Source organism: Cuculus canorus, chromosome 17 (genome assembly GCF_017976375.1).
Source record: "Cuculus canorus isolate bCucCan1 chromosome 17, bCucCan1.pri, whole genome shotgun sequence".
Classification (NCBI taxonomy): Eukaryota; Metazoa; Chordata; class Aves; order Cuculiformes; family Cuculidae; genus Cuculus; species Cuculus canorus.
The window spans coordinates 8,723,555-8,750,711 of NC_071417.1; the positions used below are offsets into that span (position 1 = coordinate 8,723,555).

At 52.4% G+C, this 27,157-nt stretch overlaps 1 protein-coding gene across 7 annotated transcripts in view; it reads right to left on the reverse strand.

The window, feature by feature from the left end:
* Positions 1 to 24,901, reverse strand: part of SGSM1 (small G protein signaling modulator 1) — a 42,646-nt gene extending 17,745 nt beyond the window's left edge. For 3 of the 7 annotated variants that reach the window (XR_008452688.1, XM_054082001.1, XM_054081996.1), the window contains exons 1-11: positions 24,834 to 24,901; positions 23,869 to 23,912; positions 12,074 to 12,149; positions 6,944 to 7,106; positions 5,998 to 6,150; positions 5,731 to 5,798; positions 5,207 to 5,352; positions 4,320 to 4,451; positions 3,637 to 3,806; positions 1,501 to 1,568; positions 903 to 1,066 (exon numbers count right to left, since the gene is read on the reverse strand). Coding sequence is in view for 6 of the 7 variants with exons in the window: in XM_054082001.1 (XP_053937976.1) it covers positions 903 to 1,066; positions 1,501 to 1,568; positions 3,637 to 3,806; positions 4,320 to 4,451; positions 5,207 to 5,352; positions 5,731 to 5,798; positions 5,998 to 6,150; positions 6,944 to 7,106; positions 12,074 to 12,149; positions 23,869 to 23,912; positions 24,834 to 24,846 (1,197 nt within the window). In the remaining variant the exon portion in view is untranslated. The remainder of the gene's footprint in view (positions 1 to 902; positions 1,067 to 1,500; positions 1,569 to 3,636; positions 3,807 to 4,319; positions 4,452 to 5,206; positions 5,353 to 5,730; positions 5,799 to 5,997; positions 6,151 to 6,943; positions 7,107 to 12,073; positions 12,150 to 23,868; positions 23,913 to 24,833) is intronic. The other 4 variants (XM_054082002.1, XM_054081999.1, XM_054082000.1 and 1 more) reach the window with 3 other exon arrangements.
* Positions 24,902 to 27,157: the final 2,256 nt, after the last annotated feature.

Genomic DNA, 27,157 nt, shown 5'->3' on the forward strand with positions numbered 1-27,157 from the left:
TGACACAGTGAATAAATAACCCTGTTTGTACACAGGGGATGCAAAATCCACGCAGCACTGCCAGGTCCAGGAGTACCAAACCCACCACACCTCAGAGTCAGCACTCCCACAACACTTCCCTTTGGATTTGCCCTCATTTGGGTCTATTTAGCTGTTCAAGGCCACAAGCTAAAGCAAGCTGCCACATTTCAAGCCTACCTTCCCTCTTAGTTTTGTGAGAGGGATTGTTTAAAATGCAACAGCCACTTATGCCAGGCAGAGCACCCTCCCCGCCAGCTCTGCTCCGAGACACACCAGGAGGGAACACCAGCAAGAACCATGGAGTGGTTTGGGCTGGAAGGAATCTTAAAAGATCATCCCATTCCACCCCCTTGCCATGGGCAGGGACACCTCCCACTGGATCAGGGGCTCCAAGCCCCATCCAACCTGGTCTGGAACCCCTCCAGGGATGGGGCAGCCACCACTGCTCTGGGCAACCTGGGCCAGAGCCTCCCCACCCTCACAGCAAAATATTACTCCCTAAGATCTCATCCAAATCTTCGCTCTTTCAGCTCAAAACCATTCCCTCTCATCCTATCCCTGTCCTCCCTGATCATGAGCCCCTCCCCAGCTTTCCTGGAGCCCCTTTCGGTACTGGAAGCTGCTCTAAGGTCTCTCCAGAGGCTGAACAACCCCAACTCTCTCAGCCTGTCCTCATACAGGAGGTGCTAGAGCCCTCGGATCATCTCCGTGGCCTCCTCTGGACTCACTCCAACAGCTCCATGTCCTCCCTGTGCTGAGGACTCCAGAACCGAATGCAGGGCTCGAGGTGAGGTCTCACTAGAGCAAAGTAGAGGGGGAGAATCCCCTCAAACTCGCAGTGCTGTGGGGCTCAGGAACAAGCCCAGTTTCAGGGTGCCTACCTTTCCCCGCTGTGACCAGAGGGGTGGATCCAGCTGCCCATGGGGCAGGAGGCCATTCTCCAGGCAGGACAGGAACTGCAGTAAGTGCCCTCCTCTGGGGAACCGCAGCGGGGGCCTCTGAATCCCATCCTGGCTTACCAAGACAACCGTTCCACCACTATCTACTATTTGCAACAGTGACAGCAGAGAGAAGACACAGACATGAACAAGGGAAACAGTACCAGTCAAAAATGCAGAAGGCAGGCAAGAAAGCTCATGGAATTGTCTTTCTGGTAGGGAAAAGAAAGAATTTCTTCCCAGTTTGGATTCTTCTCTAAGCCCATTACAAGTCTGGACCCTGGAGGAGGCTGGTCTGGAAGATCAGGCTCTTGACAACCACAGTGCTGCTCTGCAGGGAGCGCTGCCCCGCCAAGCACCACAGCCAGGAGCTGGTTTAAAGGTTTTCCTAGAAGCACTTCCACAGCAGTGAGCACCCAGAGCTCTGGACACCTGCCCTAAAGCTGAATGAGAACACCTCCCTATGGGCCTTCACCAAAGATTTAACAATGCAAAAATCAGGGTGACAACACTCTCCAGCAGCCCCCAACGCTGGCCTTACCTTGCTGGTGACAGTGCAGATAGACGATCTCCTCCAGGCGAATTGTCATGGCGTAGTCCCAGTACACGCTGGAACAGAGAAAGAGAGGAAGTCGTGAGCTTCAGGGATGCATGAGGCTCTGCTTCTGTTCACATCAGCTTCAGATCCTGCCTCCAGCTATCCTAGCACCAGGCGAAGCTACAGAAAGGATGAGTTTCTAACAGCAACGCGACTACCACAAAGCCAGCCTGAGTCAGTGACAACATCTCTACGGAACCAGTAACAGTGTCCCTGTCACTACGGCTCAATCGGGGCAGGCCCAGTCCTACCGGCCCCAGGATGTTTCTCTACCCTCACGTTGTTGCCGGACATGAACAACATGCCCCGTGATCCTGGCAATCACAGGGAGGGATGTGGAGCCTTTCAGAGCTGAGGACTCTCCTCTGGCCACCTTGGAAAGGACTCCCCACCCTGTTGCAGTGCTGGGAGAACCCCAGGAATCTGGTGGGAGCAGACCTGGAGCCCCAAGAGAACATGCAGCGCAGTCCAAGTGTGGGCTGCTGCTCTGCTGAGCTCCTGTCCCCAAGTGAGGAAGAAATAAACCCCCTGAATCTGTGCATTTTTGTCAAAGCTGAAAATAGATTTGGCCCCAATTCAGGGACCGCATGCACCTTGACGTGACTGAGCAAATCTAGAAAATCCTGGAGAGCTGCTGGCCAAGACGTAGGGCAGAAGGACACCAGGAGGAAGCCAGAGAAGGGGATATCGTCAGGAGACACATGGCCTCACTCAGGGTTTCATTTCTGTGGAGAGCTCAGCAAGAGCACTGCTCCATGAGGACATCAGTAATAACACCCTATTTCCTCGCAACAAAGCGATTTCCAGATTCTAAGAAGCATTATCTGTCCCTTTACAAAAACAGTGCTTAAAATATAGGCTCATCAAGATAGTTAAGGATGGGAACAGGTGCGCAAGAGTCACTGGTAGATTCATACTTACTGTGCCATTTGACTCCTGTCTTCCTTGGTCACATCTTGACACTGGGAAGTTTTAAAGCTTAGGCTGATGCCCAAGTCAAGAACTCAGAAAAGTAGTGTAGAGATGAAAATAGAGTATTGGACATAACAGAACGGCCCAAGGGCCAAGAAAAAAGGGGAGGTGAAAAGAACATAGGTAAACAAACCCCAAAAATCTACAATTCAGAATAAAGAAAACCAAGAACGCATTTTGTGGAAGAAGATCTTTACCGTAGGTAAAAGAATCCCTACCCTAAACACTCCAGCTTTCCTGGATTGTTTGCTCGTGGAAAGGGATTTTACGTGCTTTGGTTTGGGACTGGGCTGGGACAATTCGGTAGGTTGTTAAAGGACATCAGCTCTCAAGAGAAATGCCAACAGCTCAGAAGGCAATCCCAGGCAAAGGGGGATGGCAACCCACCCAGCTGAGCAAACTAAACTCCAGGGACTCTGCTAAATCCAATGAACTTTGAATACCTGCATGCAGGACCAGCTCAGACTGCACCAAAGCAGCACTGCAAACTGGTAGGCTCTTTGTTACCCAGGTACGATTATCTGGGAACTGCTCGTGTCCCCTCTTTTCTGCAGATATTCGTCCCCTGTTTACGGGCACCTCCGTTCCCTAGATTAGAATAACCAGGATAAACCTGAAAGCACCACGTAAGTGTGTATAGAGAGCGTTCTCCTGAGGAATCCAGAGAGGTGGGAGATGCCCCCCCATCCCTGGAGACATTCAAGGTCAGGTTAGATGGGGATCTGAGAAACCTGACCCAGTTGAAGTTGTCCCTGCTTATAGCAGGAGGCTGGACTGGATGACCTTCATGGTCCTTCCAACCCAAGAGATTCTACGATTCTATGATCCCTGAGGGCAATCAATGAAGCCACTTTGTGTCTTTCAGAACAAGCACCCTCCAGGCAATACCACAGCACCTCACATCATCTCTCACCACCCACCTTTCCCACCACCTCAGGCCTCCTTTCCCATCCCTTCCCGTCTTACAGACTCAGAAACGATTGTTCTGCTCTGCATTCAGCAAAAAAAACCCCACTGGTGCCCTTGGATACCAGATCCACAGCCTGAGCCTGGGGAAGGTTTGCCTCCCCTCTGCCCCAGCATGAGGGCACACTGGGAGCAAATCACCTTTTCTCGTAGTCCAGATCCCCCACCGAGCCGTTCATCAGCTGGTTGGGAGTCCACTTCAGCGCCATGATGTCGGCAGTCTGGTGAAGGGACAGGTATCCCGGGATTGCCTCCATGTCATCTCGCTTGAGAAGAGAAACACGGGAACAGAGTGAGCTGGCGAGAGCAAGCTGGAAGACACCAGAAGCATGAAGTTCTACCAAGGCTGACCCACACCCTGGCGCAGTCCGGGGCCGTAACACCACCCTGCCTCCTGTCTCTGAGTGCACGCAACATTGAGACACCCACAGTGGTCCTGCAAAACTTCCCAGCAGAAGCAACAGGACATCTGCCCAGCTTGGAAAAGGGCTGCGAGCAGCTGCCCAGCTGAAGCAAACTGAACAGCTCCACCTGAGCAGTTTGTACTTCCTTAATTGACTACAGTAAGCAGGAAGGGATAAGAGGAGGCATTTTGTGGCCTCTGGTCAAGAGAGGAGCCTGTTTCTACTAGGACGGAAGCAGAGCTCTTCCATTCTACCAGGAGGATCCATATCACCAGGACCTCAGCACACACAGTCCAGTCTCTGCCTTCCCAGATGAGAAATGAGCCTGTGCTTTTCTCCATCAAAGGGAATCTTGGGACAGAATTACCCAGCAGGGAAAAGAATGGTGTGTAAAACCCAGAAGGCCCAGCAGGTACTTACTGGCTGCACCAGGACATTGTTCTTGCCATAAAGGAGCGTGGCCCGGGAATTCTGGTGGAGTGACTCCACATAGTCCCTGGCGGACAGCGACGGCCGATCATCCATACTGCCACTCGAATGCCTTTTCTGAATCTGGAAGAGATCCATCTACAAAAGTTAAGTCAGCACAGACATCTCTTGCTTTCAAAAACCTTCTCCCAACTGACTTACGCACTTTGGGAAGTCCTTACTCGAAATCTTTCCCTTTGTTTCCTCTGTGGGGATTCCCGGCTCTGGCCAAGCTCGATTATGTACCACAGAATCACAGAACGGTTTGGGTTGGAAGGGACCTCACAGCCCATCCAGTTCCACCCCCTGCCACGGGCAGGGACACCTCCCACTGGATCAGTTGCTCCAAGCCCCATCCAACCTGGCCTGGAACACCTCCAGGGATGGGGCAGCCACCACTGCTCTGGGCAACCTGGGCCAGGGCCTCCCCACCCTCACAGCAAAACATTTCTGCCTAAGATCTCATCTCAATCTCCCCTCTTTCAGCTCAAAACCGCTCCCACCCATCCTGTCTCTGCACTCCCTGATCCAGAGCCCCTCCTCAGCTTTCCCAGAGCCCCTTTCAGTGCTGGAAGCTGCTCTAAGCTCTCCCTGATGCCTTCTCTCCTCTAGGCTATAAGGCCTCCCCTGAGCCCTTCAGCTGCCTTTGCTTTTCATTCATATACACTGTTCCCAAAGGGCAGAGACTTCATGACGCAGTGGGGCAATTTCCCACCACTTGTGCCTTGAAGACTTCAACCGCCCTTTTCTACTTTCCCTCCTCAAACAGATGGAGCCTTGAACGGTGGCGAGCGCTGCCTGTGCGCCCCAGGAGGCCTGCGCGGGGCTCCCACACTCACGCAGAGCGCCGGGCGCTTGGTGGGCGAATCCTGGCGGCAGTGCGAGCTGTGGATCCGGTGCCTCTGAACCAGCTCATCAGCTGAGGGGTCCGTCCAGAAGTGGTCAGCGGTCTTCATCTTGGTGTACTCCAGCGCACAGGGCCCCACTGCACAGAGCAGAAAACCACAAACAGAAGGAAATCATCGGTGGTGTTCCAGTGACCATGGTCACGCCTCAGACCGTGCGCACACTGAGCCCTGCGCTACAGCACCGCACTGCTTCCCAGAGCCCAGCCACAGCCCTCACTTATGCCCATCAGGACTAGTGAAGCCTGTGCAAGAAAAGGAAATCCTCAAGCTCAGCCTTACAACTCCCCATCTCTGTTCACTGCTCATCATGTGGTCTTTACAAGTGGTCCACAGGGCTACCTGTCCCGGGCTATTAAGTTTTCTGAAGTTCTTACTAGAAAATAACTGCGTTTCTCTTCCTACATCACAGAACTGGGATCACAGGCTTGGGAAGCAAGCTAAGAGGAAAGAGTTACCCAATAATGAAGCAAGAATCGGCCCATCCACAGGATCCATCAGGAGAGCTTCTTTCTCATAGTACTTACTAGAAGGAATAAGAGAGAGCAGAATGTTGTAGGATTTCAGTCCTCCGGGACTGCAAAATGAGAGAGACAGTGGTTTTAAATCACTGCAAAGCCCTTCCTTCCCTTTCTGTATCACTCCTTGACAGTGAAAAGGCAAGAACCCCTCAACAGGCTGTTTCTGGTAGTGGCAAAATTCCTGGGCCCTCCCACAGCACTCACCTGCTGTTTTCTACCAAGTAATGCACGATCTTATCCAAGACCTTCTCAAAGAGGGCTGTGCGGATCCAGAGGTGCTTGATGGCTTGAGGAGACAGGTTGGGCAGCTTCGGCATCTTGCGCACATTCTCCGGGATGCCTTGGACTTGATTTCGTCTTTAGGGGCACAAGGCAAAAGACAACAACATCACTGGCTCATCACTGAGCACTGCAGGAGCCCAGGTCACTCAAGGCACCTTGTGAAGCACCAGGTCAGGGTTTCAGTGGTGATAATGGTGGTGGCTGGCGGATACACAGGGAACAGTGTGGGGACAGGGCTCTAGAGACTGCTCTCTCCATATATTCCACCCCCTGCTCCAGAAGGCCCACATCTGCATTTGAAAACTGACTTCACTAAATCAGTGCCTCATCAGAGTCCTTCAACCCACACACCTTCTCCACCGGTGCCCGAGGACAGCAGTTCACAAGCACAGCAGTTTAGCCGAGGACAGCATAAAGATATCTGCCCCCAGGTAGCTGCTCCATCCATCTCCCTGGCTCCTGTCCAAGGACAAGTAAGTCACTCTCAAACAGCAGTTGAATTACTGCAGGTTCAAGCCCTGCACGTTGAGGCAGAGCGACTTTGGTTCCAGTCGGTTTAGTGCACTGGTCCATAAATTGTGACAGTTCTGGAGCAAATGTACTTAGTTGTCCCTGAAGCATAAGACAAGGGGCAGAGGGAGCAAGAACTTATCCATCCTAGCTTAAACCACAACTGCAACCCCCTGTCTCCTAGAAAAGCACCAAGTTCAGTCAAGATATCATAAACTCAGGACAAGACTGCTGTGCCGGTGTGATCGCTGTTACCAGAAAAAGCAATTCGTCCTGTAGAGGTGATCCACAGCCAAACCCAACTATACACACACCAAAACACAAGCGATCTGGGATAACAGCAATGCCGGTGCCTTACGCATTCTCAATGAGCTGCTCCAGGTCTTGCACTTTCTTGCAAAGCTCCTCTGCCAAAGGAAAGCTCTTGCCCACCTTCATAAACAGAGCTGCTATCTTGTTGCTGCGCAGGAATCCCGCCGCCCTCCGCTTCAAGCCGTACAAGACACATGCTTCCACAGCAGCTGCAACACAGCAAAGTGGTTACCGAAGCAGCACGAGAGCTCGGAGCTCACGTCACAACAGCCTGTCTCCTGCTGCGTCCATCACCTCGCTCCAAAGCAGAAATGTTTCCCAAGAGGAAACCAGTGCCACGTTCTATCCCTGCCCAAGCAGAGAGGAGATTAAAGAGCACAGATGTTGTTCAATCCAAAGCAGCAGAGAGTGGCGCAGCTTTTCTGCCTGCAGAGCCATCCGTTCTGCTGATACAGAGGCACCATTTCAGTTTTGCAGAAGAGGAAAAATAAAATTTGCGTTGGTGAAATCAATTAGAAGTTCGGCAAATCCCAATAAAAGCAGTAGCTTGATGGAAGTAAACATGAACCATGGGTATGCTGAGATGCAAGTACTTCAAAGGAGAGTTAACTTACGCCTGCTAAAAGATTTCTCCCTGAAATCACCCAGGAAGGACTAGTCTGCCTGACTAACTTGTCTCGAACTCACTTATCTGACCAACCAACAGCCTAGAGAGATCCTACTAGACCGGTGATGAAACGGGAATGTGCAGCTTTCAGACCACAGTGGTGGTGTCTCTGTGCCACCAGAGCAGTCTGTGGTGCCATGGCAGCCTGGGTTAGGATTTGTGGGAGCACAGAGAAGGAGAAAGGACTTGGACTGTGGTGCTTACAGCCCTCTGTCCCCAAAACAGGAGCTGTCTGTGCTGCACGATACCCCGAATGTAAACAAACCAATGCAAACACTGGGAAAACTCAGCACGCACAGAGGTCCCATCCTGCTTCCAGGTCTACGCCAGCACGATCCCTGTTACCAGAGCGGTGATTTTCGCAGCAGAGGAGCAATCAGCTCATGGCGTGGCAGCAATCGCACGGATCAGGAGCTGCCAAGAGCCCGCTCAGACACAGTCACTCAGGTGAAGCCTACAGGAGTAAGCAGTTTATCTGTGCTTTAACAGCTTGAAGCAAAGTGTGACTGCACAGCGCAGTGATGCATCTGGTGGTGCTCCCCTGGCTAAACAGGTCTGAAACCAGCTCAGGTGACTGGTTTCTTCACGGGGCCAGCAGCTCCAGCCTAGCCTGGGACAGAGAGCAGTGTCGTTGGAGGGCACTACCAGCCCTGCACCAGACTTGGAGCCTCTCTGCAAGCTCCGTGCATGAGTCCCTCTCCCTTCTCTCCAACGCGCTCCTGAGTACAACCACCATCATTAATCAACGGGCTAGATGGAGGAGATGTCAAACTCCTCAGACAATATACTTTAAGGCACAGAACATCCCCATCTGGTCTTCAGGAAAATGTGCTCACCAGACACGCGACAAGTAAGCAGCATGCATGCTGCATCTTCTCCAGGTAGGATAATTGCTTTGCAATGCAGAGAAATAGGCTGGCATTTTCCTCGCAGGTTTCCTGCGGATCACAGAGAAAACAAACAACTCCCTGAAGTTTTCCCGTTGGCTCAGTCTGAGGGATGGGTACAGCTGCAACAGGAGATTTTGGCCCTGGTGCCCTGTGTCGGGATGCTCCAAATGAGAAGGAGGAATCCCAAGAGCGCAAGACCGATGCACTGAGCATTTCTAAAGCAGCAGAGGAAACGGGACAATTTCTTCACAAAAAATCTCATTGTTCACACAGACATTTTCCTGAAAAACCTACAGGCAATAAGAGAACCTGGGGATAAAGCGCAGGCAATGCCAGCAGCTCGGTCTTGCTTCGGACACCCTCCCAGCTCAGTGGTGACTTAGTTGGCTCCTTGTGGCTGGTACTTGGCAGTTAAGTCCCTATGCAAGGCTTCGCTGAACTCCCTGCACCGGGTTTTGCCAAAAGGCAGCGCCAGGCCCTCACCAAACCACAAAGAGTGCCTGGAAAGCACCAGCTGTCCACCCTTTCCTGCCAGGCTCCCTGCCCAGGAGCCCAAGTGAAGCTGGTTCTTCTGGCGATGGGAGACGGCAATGACTCCACAGAAAGATGCGCACACGTACAGGCTCTGACGGCAATCTGTTTGCCAGAGTCCCTTGGGAAGGCTCCGGATGGATGTCTAGTGTCAAACAAAAACTTATTAAAGAGCCTGATCAAAGCACTGGAAAATTACACAGATCTACAGTTCTGCCGGCTATTGATCTGGGCCTGACAAGAAGCTTTCTGGCACGCCGGCATCCCTCCTTCCCAGGAACCCGGCGCTGCAGAGCCAGCACACCGAGCCTTCCACGACTACCCAGCAGATGCTGATTGCCTCTCGCTTGGAAAAGCATTTTTTTTCCTACAGCTGAACAACTCTACGGAGCCATTTAAATAGACATTTCATGCAGACCCATCACCCTCAGCTCCCAGCGCTGAGAGATGCTCTCATTATCTCTGCCCTGCTTAGTGCCATGCTCGAGTTCACCGCTGAGGAACTGAGGTGCTGCCAGACACGGTGTGTGCTGACAGCAGAAAAGCAACACAGCTGGGCCAGCCAAGTCCTGCTCACCCAACAGCAGCCTCTCGGACCTGCTGGATGCGGGGCTGAGCAATCTTAGCACTGACGTGGACCACAAACCCCTCGCTCAACGCCAGCCTCCAGCCCTGCTGCCGGCTCTCCATCAGCATCCCAGGGCAGCGTGAACGTGACAGATGCCAACTCGCGTTTGTCTGCTTCCAATCCTTCTCTCACAGGCAAAACAGGGCAAAACTGCCCTTTCCTGCCAGACCACTGGTTTCATCAGAGGGGTTTGCGGTACACTGGCTACGCAGAGGGCCAGGAGGGCTCGATGAGGACAGTGGCTCTTTCTAGAGAAAAGGGCAGCTCTGCTTAGCCAGAGCCAGGCTTGCAGCACACTCTGCTTGTCAGAGAAAGGGGTTATTTATAAGCTCACCCAGCTCAGAGAGCCACAGCGTCAAGGAAGGTGCACGTACCATCCAAATGAGAGAGCAACAGCAGACAGACCAGAAGACTTAGACACCAGAAGCACAGTGGCATCATTAAGCCAGAAAGAACCAACGAGCCCTTCGTGCCTGGATGCCTCAGCTCCGTGTTGCAGGAAGCTATAAATAATTCCAGGCTGCGAAGCCTCGTGCTGCACAGAACAGCAGAGAATGAGTCACACCTTGAAGTCTGTTCTGCTCTTTCGATGCCGTTCGGTCGACAGCATACAAAGGCACAGAGGCCTGAAACAAGCACCTGCATGTCTTTTATGTGAAGGCCCAGGAGAAAAGGAAAAAGGCAGCCTCTTTGCTCTAAAAGCAGAAAAGGAGACCTCACAGCTCCCTTCTCTTTCTTTTTTGTGCTTGTCTGCAGATGCTACGGTGTAACAGTGCTGCAGGAGCCTTCTTGGAGCAACTCCTTCAAAAGCTGGTTGTCATCACTTCTGTCATTTGCTTCCCAGCCTTCAAATTAGCAAGCTGCCCTTCAGCTATTTGTAAATCGGAGGAGCGCTGCTCCCCCTCCGCGCGCCGCCTGCACCGTTTGCTCAGCAGCAGCCACACGGCCCCAGCCTGGGAATCACAGCTGACAGAAACTCAGCAAACAGCTCTGCTGAGAGCGCCAGGCACAGCAAAGCAGAAAAGGCTCTAAACAGGCCACCCCCTTACCTGGAAGCTCATGGTGTCGGAGCAGAGCAGCCGAGAAGTTCCCTGGCAGCTTCAGTGACACTGGGATTGAGAGCACCCTCACCGAGTCTGCCGATGACACCAAGCTGTGTGGCTGCCCCATCCCTGGAGGTGTTCAAGGCCAGGTTGGATGGGGCTCGGAGCAACCTGATCTTTCTGCTGAAAACTGTTCCTCATCTGCAGAAGCTGCTTTACCTGGGCATTAACTGCGCCCATGGCAGACTATTCTCCAGTTTGAATGGATGACCAAAGCTGCACAGAAGGGCCAAAAGAATACAAACAGTCTAATTCTGCCACCTCGATTGCAAAGTCTCTTCAGATGATCAGCACTGATCTGATCAGATGGTGAAATTCTGTTTTCATCTGTCAGAGGAGAGAAGGGAAGCCAATGTGTTGAGCCATTAGCATTGCTCTGCGGGCTGGTCCAGCCCCCAGAAACCATTGGCACCAGCTGAGAGCAGCCTGGGCACCGCAGCCAAGCGAGCTCGCCAGCCACATCGGGCGTTACCACAGCGCAGTCACAGTTTGGGCTGCCACGAACCGTGCCGCTCCATGGGAGCTGGCAGGCTACCCCAAATGCTCCTCCCAGCACAGGCAGCCTGGCCGAGCTCTGTGCCAGGCAGAGACCTGGCCTCAAACTCGTGACACATGTCACCAGGAGCAAGGCTGCTCCCTCCTGCTCTGCACTACCTTTGAGATACAAACTCTCCTCCTCTCCTTGCAATCTCTGCTCCAAAGTCCTTGCCCACAGTCCCTTTGGCATCCACCATAGACAAAAGCCAATAGCTCCCCCGGGAGGTTCGTGGAAAACAGTTTGCCAGGATTTTGATGGATCCATTCTGAGACACTTCCACATTTACAAAACTGTCATACCAGTAGAAAAAAAAATAGGTAAAAAAAGCAGGTTAAGTGAAAAGCTGCCAAGAGAGAAGACCCTAACTTGCACAGCATCAGAGGTCTGCCACAAACGCCATTTAAAATTCTTTAGCCTCTTTTTTCCTGCACTGAAGGCTCCTTTCCATAAATTCCTATTCCATAATAGCAAAGAAATATTTGGACTTAACCTTCTGTTTAATCAACTCTCAAAAGAATTAAAAAAGATTATTTCTAGTGTCTCCTAAGTGACTGCACACACTGCCAGCATCCCTCCCTCTTCTGACACATCTCAATATATTTTAAGCACACAAAGAAGACCTTGAGGACTCAGACCGCTGCCAGAAGAATTCATCCTCTGGTATAATCACTTCCCCAGCCCCAGCACAACGCCCCAGAGCTGGAATATGATCCCAAGAAACACACATACCCCCGTCCCAACGCCAGGTAGGGAAAGCCCAACACGGAGAGCAGGCTCCAGCCCCTGCCCAATGTCAGCATCCCACCAGCAGACACTCACCACAGAAGGAGATGATGTGGCTGCTGTCCTCATGCACAAACTTCCTCGTCACCGCCTCCTCCATGATCTGCTTCACCTGTTGAACAGATGCACAGGTAGAGGGAACATTGAATTTCAGCTGTAGACCAGAGTGAGGAGACCTGCAGTGGGGTGGGCATGAGATGCTCTGCTTGTTTCATGTCCGTAAGGAAACCTCCTCTGCTCTCGGACTTTTCTAATCACATCTAATTGTGCACGAGGTCCGACGGGGAATCCGTGCATCGTTGCCGGCTGAGCATCAGCAGCTATTGCAAAATGCCAGATATATTTAAAAAAAAAAAAAAAAAAAGGGCTGTTTTTGGGAAAGTAGGAAAACTACGAGCAGGGAATTAAGTGCAGGAATCAAGCATCATTTAGACAAAAGGCATCTAAATAAGGATAACCACATCTCGTATTTAATGTCTTTACAGTATCATTATGTTCTTTCATTTCATGGGATTTGACAAATTTCATGGGACACAGCTGACCCAAATGACTGGAACTGTCAGTCAGTGCTGAATTCCATGCCCACCTGGCACTAAATGTGACCAGGAATGCTATTTGCATAACAATGCAATCAGCGCTGCCCTCTGACCAAGCCTGACATTGCTCAGGACATGCCCCTGGCACTCATTCCAGTGCAATCAATCAAATGGAAGGTGCTGTTTAGTTTGCACATCAGCAGCACCATTAGGGGAAGAAAATAAAAGCCAAATCCACATAAATTAGGAGCATTATTTTTGCAGACACAAGATGAGAGGTCAGACCTGCCAGGTAAGCAGGCTGCAGAGCACAGATCGTAGCCTGGGAGAAGCTCCCAGGACTGACTGCCTGGCTACTCCACAGCAGTAGCTCAGAGGAGTCTGAAGAGTTACGGACTAGCAGCTCATCCTACCCTGCTCGGAGCAGTGGTGACTTCCATCCTCAGCTGCCACACTCCCTAATCTTCCTAAAACCAGGAAAAGTCCAGCTGAATGTTTGGTCCCTAAACATTCGGTTCCTAACTGATTCTCCTTTTAAATACAGAGCTCTCGGTCTGCCTGGATCTCATCTTCCAGTGCCTCTATAACATCTTGCTTTTCAATCTTTGGTTTCAGAAAATGCAGGAGGAAAGGGTTCACAGTTGGGAGATGTGGGCGTAGGAGAAGCGCTGCTTATCAAGATGTTCTCTCTGAAGGCACAGGGAAAAGGAAAAAACAGCAGGTCAAGACTTGGCCAAGCAAACCTTGCAGGTAAGAGACCTTTAACGGCATCATTAGGGGAATTAAACTCCTTTGCAAGATATGATCAAGGTCAGTTACGCACAGCCGACAGCTCAATAAAGGAAGTCCTTTTACAAATATGGATTAAGAATGAAAGTCAGATCTAAAGGAAAAAGCATATCTCTGCACGTCAAAGCAATCAGGTCAGCTCACTGCGCCGCTCTGCTCCGGCGTGCTGGGTGACTAACAGAGCCTGCTCCTGAACCCGGCAGGAGCAGGACCCGCAGAATGATTTCACTTGTATCCCAGCAGCTCAGATGAGCTGATGGTGAGTCAGGAACTCGCAGCAGGGAACATCATTGAGATGTGGACCTCGGGATTAGAGGTGGCTTGGAAATTCACCTGGGCACAGCACGATACAGCTCCTAAAGCTCCTCCATCCTGACCCTTGGAGCAGCAACTCCCGCAGCAGGAATGCGCCAGGCTTGGAGGGCTCCGCTTACAGAGACCATCAGAAAAGGTCCCTCTGCCTCAATGCTTTATTGTGGCAAAACCTGCATCTGCCCCTTACCAGGCACACCCCAGCACGGTGAGCCCAGGGGACGTCTACAAGCCCTTCACGTCACTACGCCTGACGCTGTTTTGTGCACTGCACCATCACCACATGCTGAGCAGCATGGAAGCGAGCAGCTACAATCCTCACTTGGCCTTTGTGGCTCCAACGGGATTTTATTTTAAACGTCAACAACACAAGGAACACCGTGAAACAGGAATGGGACAGGGCAAGTCCCAGAAAGAAGAAAGGAGTCCCTCTCTATCATTGCTGTGTTATAGCCAGACATCACAGAATCACAGAACCGTTTGGACTGGAATGGACCTCAAAGGCCATCCAGTTCCACCCGCCTGCCATGGGCAGAGACACCTCCCGCTGGATCAGGGGCTCCAAGCCCCATCCAACCTGGCCTGGAACCCCTCCAGGGATGGGGCAGCACCACTGCTCTGGGCACCCTGGGCCAGGGCCTCCCCACCCTCACAGCAAAACATTTCTGCCCAAGATCTCATCTCAATCTCCCCTCTTTCAGCTTAAAACCATTGCCCCTCATCCCATCCCTGCACTCCCTGATAAAGAACTTCTGATCAGCTTCTGCTCAAAATTAGGAGCATATTCAGTCCCCTCTCGCACAAGCCGGCGTTTGGCTGCTCCGATGCCATGTCGCACCCGTCGCAGGGCTGCCTGCTGTGGGGCACTGACCATCTGCTTATTCCATGCCTGTGGAGCAACCAGCACAGTGGGACTCCAGCTCTGACCTGGCATCTTGGCGCCAACACCATGTGAACAACCTGCGCTCTCAAGGCATACAAAAGCCCCTTCCAGGAGATGCAGTTTAATGGAAAATTCCTCATTAAAAGAAAAAGCAATGTATTGACTCAGATTATCACACTAAACAAAAAAAAATCAAAGATACCTAAAGAAATAGAAGTGGAAAGGGCGTTGCGACAAGGGCACTCACCTGCCATGAAGGGTCTACAGGTCCATGAAAGGGGGTTGGAACAAGGTAGGTGCTCGTCTCTTCTCCCAAGAAACAAGTGATAGGATGAGAAGAAACGGCTTCAAGTTGCACCAGGGGAGGTTTAGACTGGATATTAGGAAAAATTTCTTCAAAAGAGTTCTCAAGGCACTGGAACAGCTGCCCAGGGAGGTGGTGGAGTCCCCATCCCTGGAGGGGTTTAAAAGATGGGCAGATGCTCAGGGATCTGGTTTAACAGTGGACAGGTACAGTTGGATTCAATGATCTCCAAGGTCTTTTCCAACCAAATGATTCTGTGATTCTATGAAACACAAAGCCCTGAAAGGAAGGGACTGACAGATATGGTCTCGGAACAGAAAATAAGCATTAAACCCAGAAAATTTTCAAGCAAAACAATCTTACACCTCCCCACAGGTGGGCACAGCTGGCATCTGGAGAACAGCTCCAACCCAGAGAACCCTAAAAGTCTTGAGAGGTCTCCCATGCTGTTATGTGCAGATCCCAAAGGACTCTCCTACTGCGGACCCTCCGCAGCCAGCTGGGATTACAAACCACATAGCAGCCGCACCATCTGCCGCGGCGCCCCTGGATCCTCTCCGGAAAGCAAAGCGTGTTTGTGACACTGCGGGGACGGAGAACGCCAGCTAACCCATGTTTGGCTCTCTCCACAGAGAAGACTTGAACAGCCTCTAAATACGTTGCATTTCAGCATTTTAATGCTAATTCTCATATTGTAGCCAGAACAATCTCCACAAATGAAGCTGCCCACTCTCTATCCAAAGCCAGCCTGAGGGAAATGAGATGTTTGCTCTTCTTTTCTTAGAAAGGAAATTAAAACAGCATCTAATAATTTAGCTGTAGGTAAACTCGAGAGGAATATCATAAAGTATTCCACAACATTAAAACACCCTTCCTGGCTCCAGCTGTGAGCGCAGGACAAGCCCCCCCCCAGCTCTGGGAGAGCAGGGCCACAAGGACACCCCACACCAAGGGGTCTCCGCACACTCAACAGCATTAACCTTAGTTCCAAAAATACAACAGGCTTGACATTACCATCTGAATCACTGAGTCATGAAGAACTGAGCTAGTCCTTCACTTCGTGCATGTCTGAATTACAGGGAAAATATGTTTTTTACCTCCTCACCCCATGTTCAAAGCTGGATCCAAGTCCTTGAGAAGAGTTCTTGGGTTATGGCATTCATCAAGGGGATCAGGAATCCTAGTGCATGCACTCCAGATCAGAGATTGGAGCCAACAGTCCCACACCTCCAGCGAGGCTCCTGCTCCCAGAGGGCTCAGCCTCTCCATCGAAGCCAAAACACCGCTATGAAAACGCTGTTTCACTAACAGCTCTTCTTCCCTTTTCCACAAACCCTTACTGACCCAACGGTGCCCAGATCACAGCGAGGGATGCAGGTTTAGACCTCTTCTACAAAATTCCCAGGTTAATTTGAGGTTATGCTTCACCTCAAAGTCCAATTTTCCTACAACAAAGCTTCATAGCTGTACCCAGTCCCGGCTCCCATTTACACTGGGGAAGCAGCCAAACATCACAGCAGTTCCAAATAACCACCGAGGTGTAGAGATCAGGAGCAAACCAATAACTCTGGGTTTAATTAGTCTGAGGCAATATTGACTCACAGCTCTCTTTTACCTGGCTGGATTTTCCCAGGCAAGTCACTACACAACCTGTATTGTAGATTATTTGGTGATGTTTACAGTCACAATCTTCCCTGAAACACTTCTTGCAAAGCCTTTCACTGGTTATTACAGCACCTGTATTGACGCACAGCATCTCCATAGATTTGTCCATGCTCATAATCCTGTGGAATTGTTTACAGCAAGCCAGATGCAAACAGAGGCTCCAGCTGGATCCTTTTCCCAGTCCTGTTTCAAGGTGAAGCTTGGTCACTTTGCCAAAAGAGCGACAGAACAGCGAGCTCTGTGTGATTTGGCTGCGGTGATGCTCTCGAGCATGAACTTGTTTGCTATAAACAGCCCCACGTGTCCAAGAGGCTGAACCTTGGAAGGTGGTCTGGAGACACACGGGTAACAGAGCAGCAAAGCCAATAGCCAGGGTGCTCGGGCTTCTTTATCCTGCTCCAAAGGGGGAAAAGCAACCAGGCACTGACGCATGTACAGCCAGAGCAACGTGAGAGCAGAACCAGGTCTGATTTCAGCCCACACAGTGGGACTTTCAACAGAGAGTCACATCAGCTAAATCAAAGCTACAACAAAATAAATGCCCCTTAGTGATTGTGTTGGCCTTTGCAGAAGTTGGTCTTTGCATCAGAAGCCATGGGACCAGCAGGGCGAGGGAGGGGATTCTGCCTCTCTGCTCTGCTCTGGGGAGACCTCATCTGGAACGCTGCGTCCAGGTTTGGAGTCCTGAGCACAGGAAGGACATGGAGCTGTTGGAGTGAGTCGAGAGGAGGCCATGAGGATGCACCAAGGGGAGACTGAGATGAGATTGCAGGTAGAAATGTTTTGCTGTGAGGGTGGGGAGGCCCTGGCCCAGGTTGCCCAGAGCAGCGGTGGCTGCCCCATCCCTGGAGGGGTTCCAGGCCAGGTTGGATGGGGCTTGGAGCCCCTGATCCAGTGGGAGGTGTCCCTGCCCATGGCAGGAGGTGGAACTGGATGGGTTTTGGGGTCCCTTCCAACCCAAACCATTCTACGATTCGAAAATGAAATGCCTGCCTATTGCCTGTCTGGCTTCTCTAGCTGATGAAGCTGTGACATCCTTTTTTATAGCAGACTTGTTTACAAAATTTCACATTATCAAACTCAGCGTTGCAAGACATAGTTTCTTATCTTTCCAGCAACGAACACCCTTATTATTAGTCCAAAAGCAAGTGCCAGACAGACTTCTCAAGCACCATTACAAGTTGCAGCCAAGCTCTGCCACTTATCTAAGAGTTTACTAGCTGACCATTAAATAATTCCAATTAATTGTTCTCCAGGCAGTTAAAACACTGCAACACTGCCAGCTTCAGAGTATGTGCATTATACTCATATACATCCAGAGCTGTCAAGGACTGTCACCATCCATTTCGCTGGACCAACGGAGAGCACGGAGCCCTTGCATGGCAGCAGGACAGCACAGGGACAGCTCTAACAGCATCAGGCACTTTCCAGGCACTCGCCCTTAAAGCCATTTGGCAGCTCCATATTCTTGCTGCCACAGAAACATTGATCGCAATCCTACCGAGACCTTTGGCTTTTCTAAAAGCCTTATTTAATTATTTATCATCGCTTACTGAATAAAACATAGCACCTTCAGCAGCTGGGGAACCATCCACCTGACACACGTGGGATTTGCAGGCCAGCCAGCAGAGCTTCTGCAGGAATCACACGTGCTCATGGTTGGGAACTGGGCTGAGTTTCCTTGGAGGGCAAGGAGGGAGAAGGTGTTAATGCATAAAAACTCAGAATATTTGGACAGTTTGCTGGAATAGAAACCAAAACCACATTAAATGGAAGGATCCATAATGTAATTTTGTACTCTGGGGGAAACAGGAATGACCCCAGTGATGTATACCACAGAATCATTAAGTTGGGAAAGACCTCTAAGATCATCCAGTCCAACCATAACTGCCGACAGTATTTTGCACCAAACTTTCTTCATAGGGCAGGATCTTCGGGCCAAAAATCCACACATGTAACACTAATTTAAGATCACTTATGTTATAGTCAGTTCTATTCCTGTTGTGCTTGTCAAACACGCATCTCCATGCCATCTGTTGGCACTGCTGGTACCACGCTCTATAAGACGCTCGATAAAGGCACTGCAATGTTTCAGGGAAAACTTTAGTCATTTCTCTGCTTTCAATGCCTGCTCTCAAAGCTTTACTCTGTTTTTTTTCTGTACCCATCACACCCCAAAGCTTCTGTTTTCTGAGGTGCTAAATGTTACGCTGACAAGCAGTTTGGATTCAATGAGCAAACACGGCAAAGCCTGACACTATCTGCACCGAAACCAGGTGCAACTTCCAATCCTGGCTTGCTCTGAAGTCCTAAATTCAGGCAAAACCAGGTATTGCCATGGCAACGGCCAGGCCACCACGAGGAGAAGAGGATGACATTTTGGCAGCAGAGAGGAGAGGCTGGGTGGGGAGGAAGGAGGCTCCTCTGGCACTGAGATTTCATCTGCCTGAACATTGAGAAGGAAGATGAAGGAAGGAGGAAAGCAGCATGAAATCTGTTGTGGGTAGGAAAGATCAAGCCAGGGGGTTCTGGAGCATGAGAGCACTTCTACACACCACTGCTTTTATCTTCAAAAGGAGAGAAAATGGTCCCCGGCGATTCGTAATACTCTTCAGAAGAGATCGATGCAGGCAATCGAGAAACGCTGCCTTATAGCCGTCTGTTTAGTTTTGATAGAGGACCATTTGAAAAAGGCTGACCTGGGTGCTTCGCAGACATCAGAAGGTCCCTCTGCCAACAGCAGCGTTCATTACAAACCTGCAGCTTATCATCCTCATCCTCATTTTCTCTGAACAGTTCTGACAGCTACATAAGGGTCTTTCTTTTTTTCAACTGGCCTTGAGAACATTTAAAGCCATCAGCATTAATATTTCAAATCCTAATAACGTTAAATTAATTTACAATTTTCTACCAATCCAGAAGGAAACAGCCGGCGTTGACACCCGCTATCTGACATTTTGGACCTACAGGCACACGTACACGCTCCAAAAAAACAACCCCAAGCCACAAAAACACTGCTTTTACCACGAACCAGACAATATGGGTGTGTAGTGGGGGCGCTTCATTTAACGGGTGGGAGGAAGACAGACTGTTGTCACCATGATACGTGCTGATGGAATTAGTCAACAGCTACAGAGTGACAAGCTATTAAAAAATAAACAATATATGCACAGCACAGGAAGGACATGGAGCTGTTGGAGCGAGTCCAGAGGAGGCCACGGAGACGATCTGAGGGCTGGAGCACCTCTCGTACAAGGACAGGCTGGGAGAGTTGGGGTTGTTCCGCCTGGAGAAGACTCCAGAGACACCTTAGAGCAGCTTGAAGGACTGAAAGGGGCTCCAGGAAAGCTGGGGAGGTGCTCTTGATCAGGGAGGGCAGGAATAGGACAAGGAGGAATAGTTTTGAGCTAAAAGAAGGGAGACTGAGATGAGATCTTAGGAAGAAATGTTTTGCTGTGAGGGTGGGGAGGCCCTGGCCCAGGTTGCCCAGAGCAGTGGTGGCTGCCCCATCCCTGGAGGGGTTCCAGGCCAGGTTGGATGGGGCTTGGAGCCCCTGATCCAGTGGGAGGTGTCCCTGCCCATGGCAGGGGGTGGAACTGGATGGCCTTTGAGATCCCTTCCAACCCAAACCGTTCTACGATGGCATTGTATACAACAGAAGACCATGGAACATCAGCAGGTGAGGGGGCTGTGGTCAATCAATGGCAGTTTTAAAGGACAGGCAACCAAATGCCTGTCGAGGCAGAGCAGCTATTGAGTAAAAGACTTAAAGCTACTTGCTGAGTGGCAGGTTAAATATAAACTAAGTTATTGCAGAATAATAAGCAAGACAACTGTTTACTTTCATATTCCATTCAGCTTTTCAGCCAATTCCTTTTCCACATACAGCGTAGCACAGCCTGTATTTCCTGGCTAACATCTGCTTCCCAACCCATGCTTGTACACAATGCCATTGCCTGGAGGTAGTCAAAACCAGCACAGGATTCTCCTCTATTTAAAAAGAAACTTGCAAGGAAGGAAAGAAGCATGAGTTGCAAGAGGAATATTTTCAGTTGAGAATCAAACACCCTTTTAAGGTTGGGTGTTTCAGGCTCTGGGGTTTAAAGAAGCCTCCTTCCATATGATAAAAGCTCTAAAAAAAATCAAGGAGAATTTGGTTATGGTTCCCATCCTGCATAACAGGAAACAGGATTCCTCACAAAGTCACCCTTGTGCTCCTTTCCCTGCAGGCTGCTCACAAATAGTCCATTTCGCAGCTTTTGGGATTAGTTTGATTTATTGTGACCATATGAGAGGGAAAACAGTGAAAGCATAACTCATTTCAACCCACAAATCTACTGCAGAGCAGCTCTTAAAGATAAAAATGCATTAACCATGGTAACAACCAAATATCGAAGTCCATGTGTTCACTGTGGTACTTTGGGCAATTTCAGTTTACTGTTAATCCACCTTCTCTAATCAGACCTTGTCTTCACAATATTCCACAGAATCACAGAATGGTTTGGGTGGAAGGGACCTCAAAGCCCAGCCAGTCCCACCCCCTGCCATGGGCAGGGACACCTCCCACTGGATCAGGGGCTCCAAGCCCCATCCAACCTGGCCTGGAACCCCTCCAGGGATGGGGCAGCCACCACTGCTCTGGACAACCTGGGCCAGGGCCTCCCCACCCCCACAGCAAAACATTTCTGCCTAAGATCTCATCTCATTCTCCCCTCTTTCAGCTCAAAACCATTCCCTCTCATCCTCTCCCTGCCCTCCCTGATCAAGAGCCCCTCCCCAGCTTTCCTGGAGCCCCTTTCAGTACTGGAAGCTGCTCTAAGGTTTCCCTGCAGCCTTCTCTTCTCCAGGCTGAAGAAACCCAACTCTCCTGGCTTATCCTCGTCTGGAAGGTGTTCCAGCCCTGGGATCATCTCCGTGACCTCCTCTGGAATCACTCTAACATCTCCATGTCCTTCCTGCGCTGAAGAAAGGATGGGGCAGAAGGCCCTTCCCCATACATCACCTCCTTCCTTCAATATTTCCTTGCATTCCCCAACCCAAAAGGATAGGTTTGTATTCCCAAATGTCGGCAGAATGGCACGACACAACCCTCAGCTCTCCTCCCGGAGGCACAAGCTGCATTTTCTTCAAGCACACAACCCCTCTGTAGATGAAGAGCAAAGGGAGAGAAGCCTGGTAGTGAGGATGCTCATGTGCAGTGCCAGCCTACAGAGGCCATGGCTCTCTCCAGAAGGAAGCTCCTGTGTCCTGTCCGAGTGGTTTAACCGGCACGCCGATGGGCAAGGCTCGCTTCCCATCCTCCAGCAGCAGTCGACGCACAGTCTGCTGTTTTGTCTCTCTCCACTCAGGAGGAGTCGCAGACAGACGGTAATAATGAGATGTCAGCTTTACTCACGATGCTAAATAAATGTCATACCCTTTTTCTGGTTTAATAGCTGTTGCCAAGGCAACAAGTAGTATTCCTTACCACCACACCCGGCACAGGATTAAAGGTGGGAAGTGGTCTGGATGAGCAGCCAAACGCACTGCGCTGTCATCCTCCTCAGACCTTCTATTCACATTTCAGTTCACCCAATTCAGGCAGCGTCTCCAGCAGGGACGTTCCACTCTCCAGAGCCCATAAGCTGGTTACCAAGATGCTCATAAGAGCAGAAACAAAATATAGAATGATAGAACGGTTTGGGTCAGAAGGGACCCCAAAGCCCATCCAGTTCCATCCCCTGCCATGGGCAGGGACACCTCCCACTGGATCAGGGGCTCCAAGCCCCATCCAACCTGGCCTGGAACCCCTCCAGGGATGGGGCAGCCACCACTGCTCTGGGCAGCCTGGGCCAGGGCCTCCCCACCAGAAAACATTTCTGCCCAAGATCTCATCTCAATCTCCGCTCTTTCAGCTCAAAACCGTTCCCGTTTGTCCTATTCCTGCACTTCCTGATCAAGAGCCCTTCCCCAGCTTTCCTGCAGGCTCCCCTTAAATATCACACATCACAATCTCAAAAAATTGGAGCAGGTGACCTGCGGGGACAGACCACAGGCAGGAGGTGACAACAGCTCCTGGCAATCCAGTACTCCACCAGACATTCAGAGCAAGTCAGGTTCACGCATAGTGGGTTCCACTACACTCATAGAATCGTTAAGGCTGGGAAAGACCTCTAAGATCATTCGGCCACTTCCAACTCAGCAGCCACAGCCAGGCGGCTCATGCAGTCCACCTCCATGCACACGCAACACATGGGCTACATGGCAGAGCTGTGGGACTCTCAGCTCCCTGTTTGCATCTACCACCATGGAATCGTTTGGCTGGAAAACACCTTTGAGATTGAGTCCAATCATACCTATCCACTGCTAAACCATCCCTGAGCACCTCATCCACCCATCTTTTAAACCCCTCCAGGGATGGGGTCTCCATCATCTCCCTGAGTAGCCTTTGCCAGTGCCTGAGAACCCTTTTGGTGAAGAAATTTTTCCTGATACCCAATCTAAACCTCCCCGGTGCAACTTGAGGCTGCGCCTTCCCATCCTATCCTGTGTTACTTGGGAGAAGAGACCAACACCCACCTCACCTCAACCTCCTTTCAGGCAATTGTAAAGAGCGATGAGGTCTCCCCTCAGCCTCCTTTTCTACAGGCAAAACAACCCCAGGTCCCTCAGCTGCCTTTCGTAACTCTTTGTTCTCCAGCTCCTGCTCCTGCTCCAACCCCTTGATGTCCTTGTAGCGAAGGGCCCAAAAAACAGCTGCCGGTGATGCTGCTACGCACACGATAAACACTGAGCTCTGCACAGACAGGAGGAGCTTGAGGCAGCTCAGCACAGAACACTGGATAAACTCATAGAGAGTTAAAGATGCCCAGGAAGAAAGACCAGAGCAAGCAGATGGAAATGCCATCACCTTGCGCTGCACACACAAACACACACGGGCACATTCCCCGTTTTCCTGGCAATCCCTGTCCATGCCAGGCTGTCTGACCCTCTTTGCTGCAACGCAGGGTCCAGCCCATCCCAGGTCCCAAGGTGAGCGGCAGCGGAGTCACTTCTTTATCCCTGGGAAAAATCACAAGTTACGAAAGTGGCTGTGCCACCAAAAAAAAAATCCCATTTTTAAAGCACAGGGGACACGAGGAGACCAAAATCCACCAGGATGCTCCTCCACCTGCCAGGGAAGCACTCAGCATCCCACCTCGTTGGGGTGGGCTCACAGCGCAACCCCTTCTCCTGCTCCAGGATGGGGTTTTGGGGGAAGAAGGGGTGTTCAGTTGGCAGTAGGATAGAGAGGGATGCAGCGGGCACCCCTGGGAGCGGGGAGGGGGCACCCAGCTAGGCCAGGGGCTGCTCCTGCACCCACCTCCTTCTTGACGGTGCGCAGCAGCCGCTGCCGGGTCTCCGCATCTGGGGGAGAAAAGAGGGGACAAGAAAAGGGGGGGAGGGGGGAAAGGAGGGGGAGAAGCAGCGGACAAGAAGGAGGAGAGGAAGGGAAGAAGGGAGGGCAAGAAGGGGGAGACAAGGGGGGGCAAGAAGAAGAGGGGGGGCAAGAAGAAGAGGGGAGTGAGAGGGGGAGCATGACGGGGAGGGAAGGGGGGCAAGAGGGAGGAGAAAAGGGGGGAGAGAAGAGGGGGTGAAGAAGAGGAGGGGGAAAGGGGGGCAAAGAAGGGGGGAAAGAGGGGAGGCAAAGAGGGAAGGGAAGGGGGAAGGGGGGGAAGGGGGGAAGAGAGGGGGAGGGAAGAGGGGGAGGAAATGGGGGAAAGGGAGGAGAAAGGGGGAGGAAGGGGGGAGAAAGGGGGAGGAAGGGGGGAAAACGGGGGGGAAGGGGGGAAAGAAGGGGGGAAGAAGGGGGGAAGAAGGGGGGAAAGAGGGGAAAGAGGGGGACGGGGGAAAAGACGGGGGAAGGGGGGGAAGAGGGGGTAGGAGGAAGAGGGGGAGAAAGAAGGGGGAAAGAGGGAGAGAAAGAGGGGGAGGGGAAGAAGGGGGAAAGAAGGGGGAAGAAGACGGTGGGGGGGAAGTAAGGAGAGAGAAGTGGGAGGCAAGAAGAGGGGAAGAAGGAGGATGGGGGAGAAGGAGGATGGGGAGAAGGAGGATGGGGAGAAGGAGGATGGGGAGAAGGAGGGGAAAAAAGGAGGGGGGAAGGAAGGGGGGGAAGAGAAGAGGGGGGTGAAGGAGAAAGGGAGGGAGAAGGAGAAAGGGGGGGAGGAAGAGGGAGAAGGAGGTAGGGGAAAAAGAGGGAGGGAAGAGGATGGGGGGAAAGGACGGAGGAGAAGATAAGTGAGCTGCCCGCTGCCGCTGCCGCCCCGCCGCCCCCTCCCGCAGCCTCACCCGGCGCCGCCATCGCCGCTGCCGGGGCCGTTCGCTCCGCTCGGTGCGGCGCCCGCTCCGCCCGCTCCGCCGGGGAGGGAGGGAGGGAGGGAGGGAGGAGCCACCGGCACCCAATGCGCACCTGGCACCGGCGGCGGGGGCGGCGCTGGGGCGCGGGGACCGGTCCCCTCCAGCATCCCCCGCCGCACCCCGGGACCCCCGAACGGGACCCCGAAAGAGACCCCCACGATCCCGGGGACTCAGCATCACCGAGACCCCCTAAACGGGACCCCCCGAACGGGATCCCAGGGACTCAGCGCACCGGGACCTCTCGAATGGGACCCCCAAACAGGACCCCCAGAACCTCAGGGACTCAGCATCATGGGTACCCCCCAAACGAGACCCCCCGAACAGGACCCCCAAACAGGACCCACAGAACCCCAGGGACTCAGCATCATCGGTACCCCCCAAAACGAGACCCCCCGCACAGGACCCCCAGAACCCCAGGGACTCATCATCATTGGTACCCCCCAAACGGGACCCCCCGAACAGGACCCCCAGAATCCCAGGAACTCAGCATCACCGGGGACCCCCCCAAGCGGGACCCCCAAACAGGACCCCCAGAACCACAGGGACTCAGCATCACTGGGACTCTCTGAACAGACCCCCCCTGAATGGGACCCCAGTGACACAGTACTGTTGGGACCTCCCAAACGGGACCTTTCAACGCCTAGGGGCTCAACATCACTGGGACCCCCCAAACGGGATCCCCCAAATGGAATCCACAGGATCCCAGGGGCTCAGCATCACTGGGACCCTCCAAATGGGACCCCTCGAACGCTATCGTAGGGACACAGCACCACCAGGACCCACCAACTGGGACCACTGTGGGCTCAGCACCACCAGGATGCCTGTCTCCCAGTGGCTCAACACCACCGGGCACCCCCCAACCAGGACCACCAGGATCCCAGGAACTCAGTGTCACAGGGGCTCCTGGATCCCAGGGGCTCAGTGCCACCAGGGCCCCCCAGCCAGTACCACCAGGATCCCAGGAACTCAGCATCGCAGGGGCTCCCAGATCCCAGGGGCTCAGTGCCACCAGGACCCCCCAGCTAGGACCCATGGCTCCCAAGAGCTCAGTGCCACCACGCACCCCCAAACGGGACCCCAGTGGCTCAGCACCACCAGGACCTCCCCCCTAACTGGGACCTCCAGGCTCCCAGGGGTGCAGCACCACCAGGCAACCCCAGCCAGGACCCCCAGCTTCTACTAGGCACCCCCTAACTGAGACCCCCAACTCCCAGGGGCTCAGCCCCACCGGGCAACCCCCAACTTTGGACTCCCCCCAGCAAGGCTCCTGCACCCCCCAAGCTGGGGCTAAGGTGCCCTGAGGTGCCTGGGGGTGGGAGCTGGTGGAGCTGGGAGACAGGGATGGAGCCACAGCCATCAGAGAGCCCTCGGCATGTCCCCATGTGTGAGGCCACTTTGGGGTGGTCACAGCCATGTCTGGGGAGCCTGGGAGCTCTGGGAGTCACACGAAGGTGCGAGGTGACAGTGTCCTGGCTGCCATGTGCTGTCCAGGCAGGCTTCTCCAGGCTCTTCCACACCCAGAAGGCACCAAAGGGCTGGGGACCAATTCGCAGGAGATCTGAGATGCCTCCTATCAAAATCCCAGCCTCTTCAGAGAAAGCCCTGCCTGGCAGCTGCCTTTAACATCCCTTCTGTTTTTCTCCTCCTTTGCTGTTCCAGGACATTTCCATAGAAACAGCATCCCAGCTCCTTTGCAGTCCAGTTTCCAATAACTACAAACCGCATTAGCGCGAGGGCAGCGGCGCCCGGCCTCGCTGCACGCCAGGATGTGGCCACCAGCCACTGGTGTGGCCCTTGGCTGATGCTCGCTGCCATCTCTTGGAAAGGGATTCAATCCCAGCACAAGAGAGCAGGGAAGTTCTCCCGACTGACAAGTGATAGGATGGGAGAAAATGCCCTCAAGCTGCACCAGGGGAGGTTTAGATTGGATAGCAGGAAAGATTTCTTCACTGAAAGAGTGGTGAAGCACTGCGGGGGCTGCCCAGGGCAGTGGTGGAGTTCCCATCCCTGGGAATGTTCAAATAACTTACTTGTAGACATGGTCCTTTGGGACATGGTTTAGCAGGCACGGTGGGGCTGGGCTGATGGTGGGACTGCAGGAGCTGAGAGGTGTTTTCCAACCTTAATGATTCTATGAAGTTCTCATCCTGTTACAATATATTCCCAGCCCCCTGTTGCCCACTTTCCCCAGCCCCGAGCACCCCTCTGCCGCCGCGTTGTGAGCTGGGCTGCATCCTCTGTATCGGAGCACCGAG